This window comes from Aquila chrysaetos, chromosome 17 (genome assembly GCF_900496995.4).
Source record: "Aquila chrysaetos chrysaetos chromosome 17, bAquChr1.4, whole genome shotgun sequence".
Taxonomy (NCBI): domain Eukaryota; kingdom Metazoa; phylum Chordata; class Aves; order Accipitriformes; family Accipitridae; genus Aquila; species Aquila chrysaetos.
Genome location: NC_044020.1, coordinates 20,876,635 through 20,897,935, shown reverse-complemented (window position 1 = coordinate 20,897,935; position 21,301 = coordinate 20,876,635). Strand labels below are relative to the sequence as shown.

Below are 21,301 nucleotides of genomic sequence, written 5' to 3'. Positions count from 1 at the left end.
TTGTGAATGAAGTACCACCACCTTCTGTAAGTGCCTTTTAGTTGTTGGAAGACACTGATTAGCCTTCTAGAAAGTGAGAGTCTTTCAGGTGTTAGGCAGCTTATCTGTCCTGACCTTAGTGTCTGCTTAAAGCCTTAATATTAACATTTTATGAGCTGAAAGTTTTATTTCAAAATAGCGTGTAGCACCTCTTGAGGCTATCTTCATCCAGAATTCTGTCCCTAAGCATGTATCTTTTCTCTTCTGTGATAGAAGTCAGTGCTTTAGGATTTCCCGGTATTGAGAAATGTGAGTCAATAATGTGTATCTGGCTTTTCATTTTGAAGATTCCCTGGTTGCTTTAAAAATGTGGTTTACAGATTGTGTATAAGAACTACTGGTGACCAGCATGTGAAATCTGAGAGGGAATCTGATTGACAGATCTTTGCAGCAATAACGTAGCAGTGTACCATGCCAGGCCTTAAGTGATCTGGGGTTTTTTTTCACTGCTCGAGAATGGAGGACACTGTGTAGAAATCTCTTTTGGATTCTTTGGCTTTTAAGTATTTGTTCTTCACATTAAAATAAAAATAACTGGATCTTAAATGTGAAGGATGTTTAAAATGTATGAAGATCTGTGATAGACATTTTGAAGGCTCTGGTGCCTGGGAACAATTCAGTAGGGAACAATTCATAGGGAAGAATTCATTACTCCCCCTCCCCCCTCCCCGCCTACAGCTTGGTATTGATGTAGTATTTTAGACTCAGTTAGAGATCATCGATATTTGAGAGAGACTATATAAACATAGCAGATGTATTAGGTAGGGACAAAACTGAGACATCTGTAAAAATGGAGCTAAAAGTGCTACAGAATAGTGACAGGCGCTCTTTGGGAGGCTGTGAACTGGAATAAGGTTTCTTTGAAATGATCAAGACACTTTCTTAGCCTTTTTTGCAGCATAATACATAAACCTGTCATCGAATTACAGGACAGGTGCAAAACATCATTCTGTTTGGAAAAATATTCTGTGTAGAAACTGCACCTTCCAATTCATCAGCTCTGTTCTCTTTGTATGTTAAGAGATCCATAACTCCCGATTGTATTGATTAAGCTTTTATTGCTTTTTGTTTCCTTTAAACCTACAGAGTTCCAGTGGTACAGCCATCAGGGAGTGAGAAGAGTTTTTTTCTCTTCTTCTTTATTTTCAGTCTCAGGCCAAATCACTTACGATAGTCACAATTTCTGAACCTTTTGTTTTCAGTGTACAGGGCAGAAAGCATTCAAATTGATTTAAAAGAAAAAAACACAGGGAAACGAACTGACTTGATTTAGCAATCCTTGGAATACAAGAAACACGGGATATCAGAGTGCAGTTTATGCAGTCAGGTTTTGGTTGGAACCATGTTTAAAGCCATGTAGTTGAGTATAGTATTTCTTCAGAAAGAGACAAACATACAGAATCTTGTCATGATTGTATCAGCCAAATTATCATCCTTCAGCTTGCAGTAGAAGGGAGTAACCCCATTACTGATAAATATTTAATATGACAGTTTCCGTGCTATTGGAATGGAAACACTAAGTACTATACAAGAGTGTCCTGTAGTAAAACCAACAGCACAGAAGGAGGTGGGGGGGAGGAGAAGACTGAGATGTGGTCAATTTAGAAAGGTCGGGTTTCAGATACAGGATAGGATTATGCTATCATCCTATAACTCTTCTGAAAAGTGTCTGGGTAGCCTGAGAGAATTTTATGTTTCTTCCGGCCAGATGCTTGGCAGGAAAGGGACTGATGCGACATAAGAAGTGAGCATATGAGAAAAATAACACAGAAGGAGAACCCATAGGCTGGATAAAATCCAGGCAGCAAAGTATCTTTCATATTAGGGGGATTGATGTCCAAAGCTGTGTAGGTCTGTTTTATAGACACTGAGATTATAGGGTTAAAACAACAACAAAAGCAAACAAAACATTGCCACATGGATTATATTATTGCAGATTTACTATTAACTTGTTCTTCTGAAGGGAAGAAGTGTGGAAAGCCTTTTCAGTAAATTAGGTTAGGTTTGAAATTAGTCTAGACTTGGACATTTAGGAGAGAAGAAAGATCATATACATACTGTTGCTGTGGGCATGAAATTTGAATTCCACAAGGCATATTTGAACCCAAACTAGCATTGTCTACCCTTATGTGGTATTGCATTTTAGAAGCCTTTAGTTTAGTTCATGTTGTTTAAAAACCTGTCTGGATACGCACCATTTACTGAGCATTTATGACCACATATTTATAGATTCCTCTGAACCAGTCTGTAGAGCATAGCATGAAGCATCGTGTTGGTTGCTTCTGGAACAAAATGCCAGTGTCCCAATTAATTTGTAAATGGAAAATATCTGCCTGTGATGAATTAACAAAGTGCTGCTTCTAAAGGCCAATTGATATTTTATACTGTAACTACCGCATACTTGTTACATGCTTAAGTAGATCAGAGCAGATTGAATGACACAAGTAGTTTTCCCCTCCAAAACCTACTTCTTTGTCTTTTAGATGCCACTATGAGGAATTTTTGCAGGGTTCTTGCTTTCTGGCTGCTGATCAAGGGCATTTTGGTTTTCTCATCTCTGAGAGACACTGATGGTACAAGTAAACTTTTTCAAAACTCAAGTGAATGTGGGCTTGGCTTTTGGGAAGGAGTCAAACATGCTTGCATCCATTCTTTACACCCCATATTAGGCTCTGAATGCTTGGTATTGCAGCTAGCACACAGCATTCTCACCAAGTGTAAATGAGTCCTCCTTAATGCAGATAAGGTCGTAAAACTATGTTTTGCCATTATACTTCTGCCTTTACAAAAGCTCATTAATTAATACACTGTTAAAAGTTAAGTAGCTCCTACTGTAAATCAGGTAATTGAACTGCTGCTTTGAACTGGTCTTTTGTGGCTTGACAGACAGGGTCACATCAAACTGTACTCTGATTTTTTTTTTCCCCTTTCCTTTCCTCCTTTGTCATTTTAAATCTCTCACACCCTTGTAATAAGAGCTGACACCGATCACAAAGCTCATGAATAGCAGCACCATTACATAAACCTGCTGGATTATAGTAAGAGGTTTACCTTGGTCTCCTTTTTACACCCTTTCTTGTATCTCATGCAGAATAGATGAGAACCATTTAGCCTCATTCTTGTGAGATGAGTAAGGTGGCTAATGTATCTGCCTCCTCTTGGGATATAAATCTGACTTTGTTGTTGTTGGCAAAGCAAAAAGCATTAATTGCATGACTGTTGCGTTACAGGCTCATCCTATTTTTAATGTTGAAGTTGACCATATCCCAGAGTGTTACCACACTACATGCAAGAAGCTTTATTGTGAGGGTAGGTAAGCTTTATTGCAAGGGCAGATGCAGATGCTCAGGTAGGATTGTTTTTATAAATCTAAAGAGCTTCAAGACAGGAAGGAGTCCATGGACTTTGCTGTGGCTAGATGTTGTGGAAGTTTGTTGGAAGCCATAGAAAAGAGTCCAGCCCAAACCAGCAGGATGAAACATGGCTGTTACGTGGTGGTTTGAGCAGAACTTGAGAAGTGCTGTCAAGGGCACTTCAGGTATGTGCGAGTTATCTTGAATTATTCAAACCCTTTTTCTCATGAATTTAGGAATGTCTCCCTTGAAACCCAAAAGGAGGTATGTGTGGGGAATTGTTAGGGAATGTAGCTTGTTACTACAGTTGGTAGACCTCAGGGAGGGCCAGGAGTAGGCTGGGGACCAAATGGCTGTAGAGCCTAGATCCCACCCTTGTTTCCAGATGTTTCTGCCCCACGTCACATTGGGGGCCCAGCTTGAACTATGGCTTGAACTAGGCCTACTCTGCTGGCACCTTTCAGCTGTGAGGCTACTGGCTCTGGGCAGGTACTTAATTCATCTGGTGGTTTGACTCCTTTGTGAAAGCTGTGTCTCTTTGACCTGAAGGTGGAAGCTGGGATCAGGTTTTGCTTGGAAATGCTGCTGGTAAACAGCCTTTTGATAACTCACACATCTCAGAGGTGATGGCTCTCCAGTGAGGCAAGCAGTCTGTCACTTTTCAGCGATGTCTTAAATTGGAGGCTGGGGCTGGTGATGAATTAACGGGGAAGGGAGCCTGAAATAATGATGTAAGTTTGCTGCCCATTGTAGACATCTGGGTCTCTGCCAGCCCTGACGCAGTGGTTTTAAATGTCCCCATTCATGGAATCACACCTGTTTATGCTTAAGTGCCAAAAAATGAATATTTTAGCAATGAAAGAATTCACTCAATTGTGAAAGGAATGTGCCTAGAAATGTTCCTTCATGGCATAACTGAGCAGGTTTCAGAGATGTGTGCTGCGTTTTAAAAATGAATGCTCACATCATTCTCTTGGGTCTTTCTTCATGTGAAGCCATTTGTATGAGGGTTTTTTTTGAATTTGTTTGTTTTTAAGTTTAGTAGTTCTGCTAATACATAGACCCCAGCTGTCAGTTAATTCAGAACAGCAGACTGCTGGTGCAAGACAGCCTCTTTAGAACAGAGGTTACAGAATATCCACCTGGTTTTGTTCAAGGGACTTTTGTTCAATGGACATGGTTAGAAGAGTTCTTGTATTAGTGAAGGCCTCCTACACCATCCAAGAGGAAGAAGGGATGCCAGCTCTCATGATAGGCAAAAAGACTTCTGCTATTTGCTAGCTTTCTTTAATCTGTAGTCAATATGGAAGACGTAAAAATCTAAACTGTCATTTAAACTGGGAGTGGAAGAGAAGCACTCAGATCATGTACCTTACCTCTGCAAAAAATAGGTGGTAAATAAGAAGAACCCTTCTCACTTTCTCGCCCCTGCTTTCTTTTTTTGGTCTTTAATTTTTAAAGCATGGTTTTGGAGATCTGATTTATGATGTTTCAGCCTGTGGGGATATGATGTTGCTGCCTTCCTGCCCGTGTTTGACAGCTTTCTACTCCCTTGATCTTGTTTTCTCTGTGCAGTAAAAAGTACTTCTCTCCATATGCTTTTTTGTGTACTGGGAGGGGACGGCAGTTGGTACCGCACATTTATTTGCATCATTGATGGCCAAGGGTTGGTTTGGCTTATGCTAGCTTCTTGACAAGGAGTCCCTGACTTGAAGATGGGCTTATTGATGATTTTACAAGTACCCAGTATTAAGCTAATGCTGTTGTAGTGAGAAAACCCCCTTTCTCCTACAGGTAAGATACAAATTTAAACTACAAGGGTTTTCCTGCTAGGCTCTGAAATGTTGAACTTTCCAGAGACAGAATTTTGAATCTCAAATAGAAAAGCAGAATAGGAATGATGAAGAAAGGTCTGTTGAATCTGAATGACTTCACTTTCATACAGGTTGGGTGTTGATAGAAACAGAATTGATTAAATTAATTTTGAATTTGAGTATTAACTCTTGTCCTTTAAAAAGGAGAAGATCTTTTCATCAGCAGATTGGAAAAGATTATGGTATAAAGATAGCTGAATTAGAAAGAAGCCCTAAGATGGTTAACTGAAAATATTAGGGAGTCGGAGAGTTTTCAATAATAGGAGACACTGAAAAGATAAGTGCTTAGATTAATGAAGGACAAATGACATGGGATGTAATAGAGGATTACAAAATAATGAATTATGGGATGAGGATGAATGTCAGAAGAGAGGACAGAGCTGGAAGGCTTAATAAGATAGCAAATAAGAGGAAGATGCTGGTTTTTTAATGTAATGCATACCTACGGAACTCACTGCCATAAGATATTGCGGCTAAGTTCTCAGCAGAATTTAAGAAGGATTAGCTGTTGATGGAAATGGAACAATGTATTCATTGCTATAGGAGATGAGATAAACGCCCCGTAATTAAAAGGGTTACAAATTCTTATGCTAAAAGGCATAACCAGACTGTTCCAGAGCATCTGGTATTCTCTGCTGCCTGGCAGGATAGGCTTATCTGCTTGGGCACATGTTGTTCTCTTGCCCCTCATATTTTCTATTTTCCCCCACCTGCTGGGAGAAAAAGAATGTCCAATATAGTTATTGTATTCAGAGCCAGCTATTAATGTCTTGTTTTCTTGCCTGGACTGTAGACTCTTTATTGTATGGATTGACTTGATCACCATGCGTATACTGCCAAGCCCAAGAAGACTCTGACTTCCAGGGTTTCCCAGAAACAAACAATAAATAGACTTTCTAGATTTTAGTTCTTAAAGGTGAAAATACCAATGGTGAATTGCATTCTAGCATAATCTTTAGAGGACTTCTTTCAGATTTAGCATATTTCATGATGTTGTTTGTAAAGTGGAAACAAAACCCCAAAAGACCCTTGTGCTAGTGCAAATGTTTTAATTTAAAAGCTTAAATATAAGTAGCAGAATTTTTGTTTTTTATAAAGTTGTGTTTTTCTGTTGCTTTGGAAACTCAGGCATTCTTTCTGCTCAGTCTGAGGGCCCCTGAGGGACAAGGGGTATGAAGGTGTGACATAATCACAATTTCTTAGCTTCAGGACCGCATATTGCACTTTGACCCTCATCTCCCATGCCTCCTGTGCATTAGCATATCAAGTCATCATCTGCATCTGATCACAGTGGGTTAAGGTCCTTGATATGGTTTACAACTAATTCCTTTGTACAATTTTGAGACAGAATCTCATTCTGTCTCTGGTGTGAAATCCTATAGGAGAAGTCTCAGCCACGTATGCGCTGTTGGCAGTAAATTATTTTTAATGGAAATCGCAGGGACCAAATGACACGCAATGTTTGGCACAGTGGAAAGTACTATAACGGGGTCTTATTTTCTTGATCATCCATTGAGTGAGGACCCCATGTTGGAAGGATAAACTGTTCTTATTGGTATATGTAAGTATAAGCTAGTAAGTATTAATTTAGGCCATTCAAAGAGATTTTTCCTCTTTTTTTACCTCTTTGCGTTGGGGAGGCAGGGAGCGTTACTCATCAGAGGTAACGGTGAGCTGTTATGCTAGTGCCATTGTGTCAGAGGAAACAGATTAATTCATTTCCTTTCCAGTAACAATTTTAAGAAAGGTAATTTCTCTGGGTGAAATCTGGACTGATGAAGGTGGGTGTTGGATTGAGGTGGCTAGACAGTCAATTCCTACGTCTGTAAGAACAGATCATTTCTCCATAGATCTCAAACTCAGCGTCTTCTCAGGGGTGCTCCTTCACACCGTTCCTGCATCCTGAAGTGCTGTCCCACTCCTGTCTCTCTGCCAGGCCTCCTTTTCTTCAGCCATGCCAATGCTAGGTGGACTCCCAGAACATGGAGCCCAGCCTCTAAGAACCCATCTGACTGTCTGTGTTTTCCTTCCAACTTCTGCTGTATGCACATTTACGTGTCCCAGGTCCTTTTACCTGGCCTCTGGAGGTGGCTTTCTTCTGCAGGTGGAACTGAGGGTCCGATGATGCCTGTTGGATGCTCTTGGGCCTGCTACAGGGTGGAGAGAGAAGGGCAGGAACTTGTCTCTGTCCCCTCTCACAAAACATTAGAAGAGAATCATTTACTGGTTAGATCACAGGCACCAGCTGTGAGTACTTCTGTTTCTTAATGAATCCAGTCTCCTCCATCATCTGTCTGTCCATCAAGTGCCCAAGGAAATGGTGGGTTTCTGAAGGTGTTAGAAAGGGCTGCTGTTCATGCTAGTAGGGAAACTAACTATGCATTTCACTCTTCTTGAAACACTTGGTAGTGATTCTTTTTAGCATTTACATTTATAACAAACTGTTCATATATGCACTAAATAGTGTGGGAACCTATGATCAGTGAGTGGAGACTCCAAAACTGAAGTTACAGTAGTTCTGTCTGTTTTTAATGGAAGACTTTTCCTGTTGGAAAATGAAAGTGTATCAAAGGTAAAATATGGCTTGGGATATTTGGTTCTGAAAAACACAGGCAGGTTTTAAAACTTGTCTACCATACAGAGTTGTCCTTGAAACCTACTTGTTTCTGTCCAATCCCATGGTGGGCAGAATGCTTTGGATTTACAGCATGCAAGCTGGGAGCTTGGAAGGCCCCAGCATGTGGGATACAACCCTCAGAGCATCCAGGGGTTTGGTTTTAAATCCTACAGCCTTGGGAGTCCTGGGAACTCAGGTGTTTTGACTTGCTGGAGTCTGTAAGCTCTTTGTTGTGGAACCAGGACCATGGAAGTCCTGAGAACTCTGTTTTTGTCTCTTATATGATACTAGTTCCAGTTTGATTTTTTGGACATTCTTTTCCCTTTAAGCTTATTCCAAAATCAACTGTGAGGTTTTTTTAATCTGAGCTTTCATCTGTATACAACTGTATGCCAGAGTCATAAGCTATTCTTTCCAACTCTTGTTCCATATCTCCTTCTCATAGCCTTCCAGGATTCGGAGCAGTGACTGGAAAGATGTAGTCACTGAGTTTACGCTCAGCAATCTTGGTTCTTTGTCTACCTAGTGGACCCTGAGGAAGGCTTGTATAATTGAGTTCTTGGTCAATATCATTCAAAAGAAAAGAATGGATTTAAGAACCATATCCCTAGAACACTTGATAGTGTATGCATTTGTTTGTCTCTCTGCAGGGCTCAGTATTGTTCTGAAGTCACGTGGCAGGGTTACTAAAACTCAGGATTTCTAAAAATAATTAATTTGAGAATGGTGCAGTGGTTAGTGTACTAGCTGAGGCCATGTGAGGCACAGATTCAGTTTGCTTCTCTGCCAGCAATTTCCTGTTCATCCTCAGCAAATGTCTTGGTCCTTGAGTTCCCCATATTTAAAATGGTGACAGTAGCACTGTCCTACATAATAGAAATTGCAAGGTAAAATGTAGAATAAGTTGTAAAATGGCTTGTATATTGTGGTGACTGGAGTTTTTATTTTCCCTTTTTAAAATCCCCTAGAGTTTCATATTTCATATTCAGGAATCATGGGGGGGACCATAACGAAAGCTTAAGATAGTTTTGCTCAGCCTTCAGTGTTTGTTCCTGTTCTTGCCTATTGTAGTCCCTCTCCCTCTCACTGGATCAGCAAGATCATTTAAGGGGAATGCCTTGTAAAATGGATTTGGAACTTTTACAAGGGGAAAAATAAGTGTAATCTCTATATATTGCTGAAACATTTTATATCCGTATTATGTCTTTATAAATACATGGTTATAAATATGTGTATAAACTTGGTCAGCTTTTGCTCTATTTTGCAGCGTGGTTCCACAAGCCAGTTGTGCAAAAACAGCTGAAGAGGGCAGAAACAGAGGGCAGTTCAGGAGCACTGTAGCTCGGCATAATTGGCACGGAAGTTCTGGTGATATAAAACTAAGGTCTGAGAAAAAATAGTAAATATTTTGTGACTTCCAATAAAAACTGAAGCTGTTGGGGTCTGTATTTTGAGGACTATGGTGGACTGTTCCCAGGAGGGAACCAAGTAAATCAGTTTCAGCAGGTGAACCAGCCTATGTTGTCTGGGCCTTATTACTAATACCCTTCCTTTCCATTTTCCTGCTACACCTATTGTGACATCCATTTACATACCTGGTATCTGAAAGTAGCCTAAATCCTTACCCTTAATACTTGGCTGAGCCATTTAGATGCGATGGACTGATGTTCATTGCCTTGTCCCAGGCATTTGTGTGCGGGACTGAAATTATTTTCTTGATGCGGAGACATCTCTCAGCAACAAAATTCTGTGATTCAGTAATCAAAGATTAATGAAGTACAGAGTGAGCTTTTGAATGTTTTTCATGCCCTAATTACTTAACAGAGGTGAGATCTGTAGAGAAGCAAAACGTGTTTGTTGCCATGCTGAGGTACGCTGTCAAGTGGGACCACCGTAAGGTGCTGTTGAATAGCGTTGCAGCAACACATACCGCTGAAGCCTCAATCAGAGGCAGGGTTAAGTGCAATGGCTAGTCAAAACGCAGCTGGATGAACTGGTTACAGCTCCTTCATTGCTTATTTTTTCAGCAAATAAGCAGTTCTGTGTGATTTATTAACTGAGATACATAAATACTGAGTTAGAGTTCCAGCAGGAGGAAGTGGCATCTAATCCGTAAAGCTGCTCCGTGGCCGCAAATTCAAGTGGCGGAAGGTTACTGAAGCTTGTAAAGTCTCCCTCGTGGCAACAGCAAAACCACAAGAGGGTCATATGTTCCCCTCGCACGCAGCGGGAGGGGAGGCTGATCTGGAACCGTGTTTGCCCTAGTGCTTATTGCTCAGGTTTGGATTTTGAAGCTGGCTATTGGCTACGCGTGTGTCTTTGGTTGTTCGTTCTGAAGTATAAACGGTGATGTAGACCAGTCATGGAGAACTCTTAATGGAAGGTGCAGGTAATGGTAAAGAAAACTAATCTTTTGTAGTATTTGAAAGCAAGAATAGAAAACTGCAAAACTTCAGTAAGGTCTAATAATGAAAACTTGAAAAAAATAAGCTTGAAGGGACAGTTGTGTTGCTTTTTTTTTTTTAACCACCAATAGAAATGTTTCCACTATTTACAAACTCTGACTGGATTTGTGGAGACTTTTGTTTATTACAAAATATTCTTTCAGTTTTTTAACCTTGAGGAGGGCAGATTAATTATAATTGTCATGTAACTTCATATGGGAAGCTAAGGAAAATATTTATATTGCATTAGTTTTCACAAGTGCACAGCTTTTTTTTTTTTTTTTTTTTTTTTTTTTTTTTTTTGCTGAAGCTAGTCTACATCAGCATAAATTTTATGGCAAACCAATGGGTGCAACAGGAAAAAATGCTTTAAAATATTTGTACATTCTCATAATTTTTTGGCTGAGAGCTCAGTTTTGTATGACAAGTAAAAACCGCTGAAAGTATCTAGCTGCAGCATAGGATTGCAATGGCACAACTTTACACTGCTAGTAAGTGAATTTCAAACAGAAGAATTTTTTCAGACTTCCAAAACTATACTCAAGACATTTATCTTTTTTTTGAATGTGACTTACCCTGCAGGCTCCGATGTCCGAGGCAGGTACCTGGCCATGGCCTACAAGTCTCTTCCATGTTTTTTTCTGAGAAAGTTGGTTCTTGATGACTGCTCATGTTGAAGTTTGTATGTGCACCACAGAGGTGTGTAGAACTGCCCCACTCTACTTTGGTCACTGCTAATTTATCTTTTTTTACTTGGGTGTTTTGTGTGGTGCGTTTTCTGCCATCATACACACTGCTGAGTGGTCATCTTGCAGTCGCCTTTCTGATGGGCGTATTTGATGCAGCTAGTTCTGAAATGACTTTTGGAAAGCAAAGTGGATAGACAGTGTTGATATAGGCTTGGGCCTGCCAGTTGTTAAAATGTTATTTTGGAGCAGAAGAGGTGAGAGAAAGATATTACACGTACAAATACGGGGTATTTTGTAGCATGAAGTACTTTATGGTGGAGGGATCTTTTCTCAGAAAAAGCCTGTCAAGAAAGGTACAGCACTGCTTTAGGGTGTTGATTCTGATGTTGCTACATACAAAATTACAGAATTTTAAGGGGCTTTTGGACATAGATACCTAAGATGAATAAATGTTATATTATCTTTTCTCAAAGATACCTGATAAAATAATTAACAGTGCATAATAATGTGCATGTGAAAGGATCAGTTGAAGATTGTGCATAATTTTTGCTTTTCCTGGTATCTGTATCTCTTTCATAGTGGCCTCCTAATATGGTTTCTTTCTTTACAAAAAGAAAGTAAAAACCTGCATTTTAAATCTGCTGTATCACTTTGCACCATCAGTGCGCTGCTCTTATGCTTATGACAAGATGACAAATTTGGAAGCACCAGGCATGACCTGAAGTATTTCTCTTCCTCCCCTCCAGGCACTTGCACACACAGGCACAGTCACACGTGCATGGTCATGCCCCCACTCTGAGTCCTAGCAGGCATGTTGCGCTGCTGTCTGGAAAAGAAATGTGGCATTTGGGTCAGTGTTTCTAGTTCACAGACTACCTGCGATGTAAGATGGCTTATTGCCCTACATAAGAACAACCTCTGACATACTAGTTAAACAGAGTGTCAATAGCTGCAGGTTCAGATATCTTTGCATTTCAAGAGTTTTAAGAATAGATTGATGACCCCGTAAGAGACAGCAGCTCTGCTTTTCTGGTTATGGTTAATTATATCACAGGTGATGGCGTCACATTATGTGCATGTATAACTGAGACATGTGCCTATTCAGTGTATGCTGGGCGCTAGTCTATTCCAGTTCCTTGTCCCATGGCGGCATTCGTTTAAGCCAGAAAAAAAATGTAAGTCACTGTAAATTTAATGAGTAGGGAGAGGTTAGCACCTGTCTATCTAATCCATACTTTTCCAGTATTTTATTGCATTAAAGGAGTATCACTACCTCACAGTTCTAGCTCATAAACAGCTAAACAGTACTTGACATTTAAAGAGATTTTCTGTTGTGCACTTGTATAGTCAAGAGTAATTCTAATCCTATTAAAGATATTATGTCATGGAGGCGTGCCCTGGGGGAGAAGGCTTCTGCTAACTGGCCCGATGGAAAGCAGAGGGGAGGAGCGAGCAGCAGGGTGGATTTATTACTCGATAGTTAGGTCAGGGATTTCTGTGGGAAATGCCCAGTGGTTGCAGTTGCTGATGATTTCACGGCAACAGCAGTGAAACACAGAGTGCGCTCCGATAGCTGGTTACTGAATGAGATACTGCAAATGGGTGGAAAGAAAAAAGACAGCATGTGAGAGAGAGTCAGAGACACAGAGAGGGAAGCTGAGAGCAAGGAAAGTGCTCCGGCTCGAGGAGAGTCTCCCAGGTGTACTGCAGAAGCTTTTTGGAAATGGATGCAAGGACCATCTGCTGCCTATAGATGAGAGGGCTGTAGACTAGGAGTGGAGAGAAAGAGCTTCTGGCTGTTTTGAATAAAAATCGAAGTTCTGCATAACTGATTCATCGAGATAAATCATGAATATGCTCTTGCATGGGATATTAATGTATAAATCCATGCTACAGATAGACAGAGTACAGCCTACATTGCTATAAAAAAATAAAACCAGCAACAATGCAGTGAATAAATTCTGCAGTCATTATCTGATTTATGTACGAAGAAAAAGAGAAGCAAAACACAGACAGCTCTTATCGTACTGTGGCATTTGCAAGGCACTGTATTTAATGCTGAGAGATGCTATACATTAAATCTGACAACTGTGAAAAGAGAGATCATGGAGAAGTCAAGTAGTGAGGATTCTTCAATTCACCGGAGTCCATCTTTGGATAGCAAAGACTCAGATTTTGCTAAACCTTCTACCTCAGGGAGGCAATTTGGTCGAGGTTTTACTGCTGGAGCTTTCTATGGTACAACTGGATCACGCACACAGAGCCACACTGGGGTCGGAACCGGGACCGGCGTTGGGACTGGGACTGGCGTAAAAAGTGACAAATACAGTGCACCCAAAGGCAGCAAATACGTGGTCTTTTACCTGGATCTATCCTTTGTTTTCCTTTTAGAATTTAAGAAGTGCAACATGGCAAGAGGCTGCCTGTGTTGTTTGAAATACATGATGTTCCTTTTCAATTTAATATTTTGGGTGAGTACTGCCTTTTCAGTTGCCTTCATTTGTTAGTGTATCCTGTACTGCTGCATTATGTGTATAGTGCATCTTTGAAGCAGTACAGTAAGTTCTCCCCTCCCCTCCCTCTCTCTCATACCTGCTTGGAATATTTTCAATGTTAAACTTGTGCCTACTGGGAAAATGTACATGCTTTCTATGTATTACTACCTGGTTACTGTAGTTTGGCTACTAATTCCTCAAACTTGCTGTTCTAATATGTGTTTTGAACTGGGTTATCTAAGAAAGGGCAGAATTGTTGCCCTTTAAGGAAGAGCAGGATTGTTGTAGCATTAAAATCCTGCAGTGGCAGGATTTTTGCATTCTGTTGTAATACCTCATGTTGCATTAAGCTGCAGGTTAATTTAAATTTGAAGTACATTCTCATTGTCACCATAAATCTCATTTACTTTTTGTAAACTTCATTTGACAAACTGCTTTTTCATTTGAAGGAAGTTCTGTCCCATTTCTCCAATTAAAAACAATAACTCGTGTGTGTTCTAGCCTCTTAAGGTATCAGCATAAATGTGGAATGACTAGAATGGTCAATCTGGATTCAGTTTCAGCTGCAGTTGTCCACATTGGTGTGTGAAGTTGGAGACTTGCACTTGCTTCTGAGGGATCAAAATTGATTTTCCTCCGTCAGCCAAGAGGCATGAGGAGTCGTAACAATGCCTCAGCAAGCAAGTTAAAAGCGTAATGGCTACTTTGGGCAAAGTATTGTCACGTACAAGGGAGGAAGGAAAAGTTAAGTCATCTGGCAGCTAGGCATCCTTGAGTGAACAGTATTGTTGAGGAAATCACAGACTAATTGAAATACTGAGTATGCATGAATGTAGCCCAATATGAATCGGTTTGCTTAGTTTGAAATCAAAGGTCACTGCTTTCCGGATGGTTGCAAAGCTTGGGCACATGAACAAAATCATTCATGATTGTGATCCAGAAATATACAGTATGCTTCACGAATAAATGAAAACACCATCCCTGGATTTATTTTGGAAAAAGAGGCATTAACAGTCTAGTTCTGATAGCTGCCTCTGGTGTAGAGATATCATTGTTCACACTAGGAGCCTTACTAGCAGCTTCTCTGTTTATCTTGACCCACTTACTGAAATAACCTTTAAGAGCAAGAGTTAATGGGAGATTTGGTACAGTGTTGAACCACTCATACAACAGTGAGCTTTTATCAGTAATAGACTGAAATGCTACAATAACTGAACTTGTGGGCATCTTAAATAGAAGGGTAGAACTGGACACTGAAGAACATCTGATCAAAGTTCACTTGTGATTTTTTTTTTTTTCCTTTTCTCTACACAAACCCTACCAGAAAGTTGCCTTAACTATTTCTGGAATAAATTACTTTGAACACACCAGATTTATATCAAATTGGCTATTTGGCCCAATGCTGCATTACTTTGACACCTTGGAAGTATTTTTTTCATATGCTTTATGTTGTGGTTAGTTTTGGAACAGCTTTTTTCTGATACCGTTACTCATGTCCTCTATCATCAGTCATTAGGTATGTCTTACCCCTCAGGTCTGTAGATGCAATGTCTTTCTTTGCTTTTATCTCCTTCCCAAACAGCAATTTTCTTGACTCTGCATCAGACCTTCAGAGTCCATTTTTTCTATTCCTTGAACTCGCAAAAATATTTCAGCCCTCATCTGTGTGCTCATCTCTCTCTGCTGCGCTCCCACTGGACCTTTATACAAACACATTGCTTCTTAGGTTAAAACTAGCTTACCATCTGGAACACTTCTCTAGTGCCCTGTGCTTCTTCAACTCTTACCTTTTAATCCCCTTTACACCCTCCCCACCATGTCTTTTGTTGTGAAGCTTATACCACTTTTCTTTCTGTTATTAAACTTTGTCACCACATCTCTGTCTAAAAATGCTTTTTGCATGAACCAGGCTATACAGAATGAAAATTATACTCTAGAACGGTGAATCTGAGAGATTATAGAAAAATGCTAAATGCAAGATGCCAGGTACTTGTCAAAGTAGTTTACAACAGAAATTTGATCCACCAGCCTGGTTTAAGTTGTTCAGAAGTCCCCCTTTCTTCTTTAGTTAGCTTATATTCAATTTTGTAAGCCCGTCTTGATACTCCCATGCATCCTTCCAGAGGACTGCAGTCTTGCTAGATTCTTATTTTTTTTAACCAGGCTATTTTATCATCTTGAGCCATTCAAATGCATATTATTATCATCTCTTTTTACTCATGGAAACGCAAGCTAGAATGAAGCATACTACGGACGGGTGTTCTGTAGTTTGCTGCCTCTGGCTTTGTACCTGGAATCTACATTAGTTCTACTATGGCTGTCTGACAGGTTTTGGATGTTTGGCTCCGTATGTGCTCCTTGCTGACACTGTGCACTTGCAGTATCTCTCACTCCTGCCCTGAACCCTCCTGCTAGCTCAGCCCTGGGCTCCGCACACAGCTCTGCCAGTGCCCTCTGCTCCTACCTTGTCCTGAAGGACTCCCTGCTATTGCAGTCCTGTCTTTCTTCTTAACCCATTTTTCCCATTCCCGGGTTTGCCTGTTCTCATTGCTTCCTTCTGAATTTCTGTTAAGAAACCCCAGTCCAAAACCATGAAGTTGTGGCTTGCTCTTGAGCAGTGACTGTCATCTTTTGTAATGCAAGGTGACTTATTTTTAAAAAGAGAAGACTCATTTTTAAGCATGAAATTTTCTGAACCTGTAATTCAAAGCAGATTGAGACTCCTTGGTTTTCAGAGGCGAGGAGACCACTTCCACAATGTTACCTTCTGACAAAGGCAAGAAGCATTTTTGTGGGGGTTGGGGGGGGGGTTGTTTGTTTTTTTTAAACAGGAACTGATTTAGGCAACTGGAAACAAAGGTGGAAAAAACTGTGTTTCAGGGAGTCTTTAAACAGGTGCCAGTCTAGCAGCTGTACAGCTGCAATAGGCAATCTGGCTGACCAGCTTGCTTGCCACAAAGCTGCATTGTTCTGAGCCTGCGGTAGCAGAAAGCCCATCTCATGGGAAGTGTTGTTCTGCCATAGTAAAATGGTGTTTCTGAGACGCTTCCTCTGAAAACGAAGACTGGTGGTGTCCTTTGGCATCCCAGAATGCTGGGCACTATTATTGTCTTGAATGATTCTCAGCGTTGGCCTAAAGAAGGATGTTCTTCTATAAAAAAAGAGGAATCTTTTTCCATTATTTGCTTCTTGACACAGGCTGGGACCTAATCTGTCCTGCATGGGCCAGTGAGCTCTACTACTCCTTCAGCCTGGCAGCCAGCTCATATGTATTTGAAGACCAATTATATATGTATATTATATATTATACACATTATTTTTATATGGCATATATTTTAATATATATACGTTTATGTGTATACATATGTATATTTGAAGGTGATGGAGAAGTGCAGTGGTTAGTGGATTCTTTCTGTCGTTACGTAGCAAACATACTGTCACTGTGATAACTACAGTAAAGAGGTGGTGCGTTGTTTCTGCCCAGCAAGAATTCAGTGTTTGTGAATTAGATTCATGACAACAAAATACAGTTTTTAAAATTAGTAACATGTGTATTAGTTAACATGGAAGGTTCTTGTATGAGCAAATTGATCTAAGTGGGGCCCAGCAGTAAGTTGAAACAGAAGGTGTTTCTCCACCATATCACTAAGAGCTTCAGGTATTTCTCTGTGGCCCTCTGATTCTTAGCAGTTGTTCTTGGCCATCTGGCATTGCTTTCTTTTAGAGATTAGGAGAGTCTGAGCTGAGGGTTAAGGAAGCTTATAGTATTTAATTGTGTGGCTAGGATGATGATTTACACTGAATTCATCCTAAGTGCATAATATGTTTTGCAAAGGGACCGAGCAACTACAAATGTTAGTTGATTTAGTTTGCCTTCAAGAATAATTATGTGCAAACATATGGAGATTGCAAAGTAGCCAATACAGCTCTGCAGAAGAAATAAAATATTGATTTTTGCTTCTACAGGTAGCAGCTTAATTGTCAAGAAAGTTAATCACCGAATATAAACATTAGGGTGTATGTCTTTCTAGGGTAGATTTCACTTCACTGTTTTCTTAGAGAAAAGGATTACAGTAATTATTTTCACAAAATGTATCAGAAAATCTTGCTGGCTAGAAAATGGAAATTCTATAAAACGTGTTTTTAAAAGAAATTTCACTCGTGAAATGAGAATTACATAGGGTGCTAAAAGGGAAATTTTGAAGTGACAGGAATAAGTTATCAAAACTTCACTAGAGAACTTTGCAAGTAGACTGTGGTCATGGTTAAATTTTGGGTTGTTCTGTTTATTTAACTAAGGTTAATGAGTCCACATACAGTGAAGCATTCATAATACACATCTTGTTAGATTTTAGCATTGCTTAATTTTAGTATAAAATGCATTTTATTAGGGGGAATATATGGTAAGATTATTAAATCTCTGATCTTCTGTGTTTCAGGAAGAGCCAAGGAAAAGCTAAGTATAGTCAAGAAGATCCTTAATATGGTTTATTTGTTAAATTGTTTATATTTAAACTACTACCAAAAAAATCTGATAGGAATAGTACCTATTTATTAATGGTATAATTGTAAGCAGAAGTTATCATTTATCTAAGTTAAGTGGGGTCAAATTTACAAATTCAGATATTAAATATTCAGTTTCAAAGTAAATTTTATAATAGGTTGGGAAAATTTTCCTTTCGCTAAATCGTAAGACTGGAAGAGAAAAAGATGGGCTGGAAACTTGCTGGTCCAGAAGTAGCAGCAAAAAGTCAAATACAGCAAATATTTCACTGACACTCTGTTACTAAAATAATGGATAAAGACTGTTGCTCCTGGAGAGTATTTTTCTGCATTAATTACTTGTCTAATTTAATCTTATAGCAGGAGTAATTAATATTTTTTCCTGTAGATTAAAAACAATGTTGTGTGTTTATCAGTGAGCGCAAAGACAGTAGTACAGCAGCCATGGAGGTCATTACTAAAGTCTCAGATCAGACTAACAGAAAGGGAACATGTCCATTCTCTGGGTCTGGCTGCTGTCAGAGCTATTGGTACTGTAAAGCAGCTAAGAATTTTAGAATCGTTTATATAAGGTAATCCATACTTATTTATACCAAACTGGAACATATACTATAGTGCACTGTTTAGTTTGAAGTACAAAGCTGTAATGCTTAAGTGAACCTGTTGGACAAACGGTTAAATCTTGTGAAGAGACTTTGTCCCTACACATAACTGAAAGTTAATCTCTGAGGTTTAAGAGGGGTGGACAGTTTGTCCCTGCAATGAGAACAAAATTGCTAACTACAGACAGCTTAGAACAGGAAACACATTCAAATTCTCTCTTTTTTGTTGTCCTCCCTCTGGCTGCATTATCTGATATTCCCCATTTTCTGACACAGGGAATAATGACAGGGAGACACAGTGAGTGACCCTGGGATGCTTGTCTCTTGACATAATAGCGATATTTACTTCTGTCATATTTTGACTCTAATGACATAAGTCAGCAGTGCGGTGACAGTTGTGGTACAAACCTGTGAAAGTAAGACTACTCAAAACCAATGAAACAAACCCAAAACCCCCAAACAAACTAAAAAACCAAAACAAAAACCCCAACAAAACAAGCAAGATGGTGAAATCTGGAAAAAGCTAATGTTTTCAGTCACATTAGCAGGAAGAATTCAGTTTTTAGTAGGGACTAGATGAGGTGTGAAAAGATTCCAGCTTTTAGTTTCCCCTCCAAATGGTAGAGCACTGTTGGTGTGCCTGTGCAAACATGCACCGCAGTGGGGGAGAGCAATGTTTTAGCATGTCAACATTTTGGCTGGGAGGAGAAGGAAAGGTAATATTTAGTTCAAACAGTGTGGTGTCCTAATGAATATGATGTAAGTAAAGTCCATTTAAAAACCTGTACGATGACATTACAGACTAATATTCAAACATTATTTGAGGTCTGAGACTAGTTTTAATTTAAAATAGCGAGGTTTGCTTCAGAGCTGAGTTAGACCGGTTAATCCAGGTGGCGAGGGCCTCATAACTGGTTTTAGGAAGACATCCGATATGGCATTTTTCACAGTGTTCCTCTCACTAACTGCTCTTTGCTAACAGCATATTCTATTCAGGTTGTTTTATTTTTTGGTGTGGGTTGGTTTTTTTAAATTATTTTTGTTTTCCTTCAATGTGGAAGTGTTTTTACGCTAGCTGTAGGCAGGTGTGAGAGCCATTTTTGTCTGTTATTTTGGATAAACGATGAGTTGATTCATGACTCAAAAAGCAGATTTGTCCTATACATCTGTTATAATGTAGCCTGCTGGTCATAGTTTAATAATTTGTATATGGGGAAGTTTATAGTCATTGAAAGTGAGAAGCGGAATAAGAATTTCAAATTGGAAAACAAATTACTCACCTCCAGCTTTCCCTGCCCCCCCCGTACTCCCAGAGTTAAATCTTTCTTTAAATAAATGACTCAGGTTCTATTCCTTGTATCCTCCAGTTGCGTGACCTTAAGCAAATTTCTTCAGCCTTCTGTGTCTCAATTCCCCTAACTTTTAAAAACAATTATATCAACTTTTATAAAGTGATGCTTATAATCATGGGGTACAATTATTGTTAACTTTGAATAAGCTTAATAACTGTAATGGTTTTTAATTACCTCTGGACTCCTAGACCCATGCAGAACAAGTAAGCTGCTTGAAGGGGCCTTGGTTAGCATGTTCCCTTTTTGTCTGTTCCTGCTGCCTTCCAGGTAAGTAAGTCTGCAAGAGGCTGATCCAAAGGGGTATAATCTTCCTCATGCGAGTAGAGAATGAGCTTGTAACTCCATTATCTGGCTGTCTGAGGAGGCATCTAATTTGCTTATTTAAATGCTGCTGACACAGAATGAGACCTGGGTTGAAAAGATGGGAGGATGCAGTCCAATTTGTGGAAAGTAAAGTTTGGTTAGTCTGGGTTTTGCTGTATGTAAAATTAGGATGTTCCTAATGGGCAGCCAAGTCGCAGAGATAACATGGTATACTATACTTAGTAGCTCCTCTGTGTTTATCCCATATAATTTGTAAAGTTACCCAACCTTTCAACCACTCATGGAAACTGTGAATCAAAGGAGGAATTCTGCAGGGTACCTTGGGCTTTGCTTTGAGTATCTTGCAGAAATAAATAAACCACACCTCCCAAACCAAGTAAAGGAACCTAGGATGGCTGAAGGTGTGTTATTAAACAGGGAGCATTTGCTGAACTTGTTGGGAACTTGTCACATAAAACTTAATCTTTCTAGTATCACTTTACAGAAATGGCTGCAGGCACTGAACTCAAAGCAATTTCACAACTTTCTGAAACAAATTAGCTTTAAATCAACTCAGCTCTCCATTCAGCTCAGTCCCTTGCTGCTTAGGAGCAACTTAAATTGCTGAATTTATTCAGCAGAGGTAATTGAACTTCCAAGTATTTGGAAATGTGACTGGGATGATGGTTCTTTCCTCCTGCTTTTCTTGAGCTGGGCCAAAGTTCACATGGCTGTCTAAACCTTTTCATTTAACTACTCCATCCAGTGTAGCAGGGATTGTGAATATTCTTGGGACCCGCTGCCAGTTTGAAATTTAAAAGTCATCTACAGCTCATCTTCAGTAATGCCTCTTGAAACTTGGCACCGTGGACAACAGATTTATCACTGCTCAGGTAATGCAGGTACAGCTACGTTTTCCACAGGGTTACAATACACCCTGGTGATGTTTGTTGTTGTCCTTAATCAAGGCATAGCCTAGTCCCTACAATCTTAGTAACCAATCTGAACCCGTCTTTAAGTGTTTAGTGTC

General features: G+C 39.7%; 1 protein-coding gene across 4 annotated transcripts in view; it reads left to right on the top strand.

Moving 5' to 3' along the window:
* The window catches only part of TSPAN9 (tetraspanin 9), a 192,056-nt gene that overhangs the window by 73,532 nt on the left and 97,223 nt on the right, over positions 1-21,301 (top strand). For 3 of the 4 annotated variants that reach the window (XM_030040921.2, XM_030040922.2, XM_041129613.1), the window contains one exon: positions 13,408-13,487. In XM_030040921.2, coding sequence (XP_029896781.1) covers positions 13,425-13,487 — 63 coding nt within the window. In that variant the 5' untranslated portion in view covers positions 13,408-13,424. Of the gene's footprint in view, positions 1-12,508; positions 13,488-21,301 lie in introns of those variants that run through there. The other variant, XM_041129612.1, reaches the window with a different exon arrangement.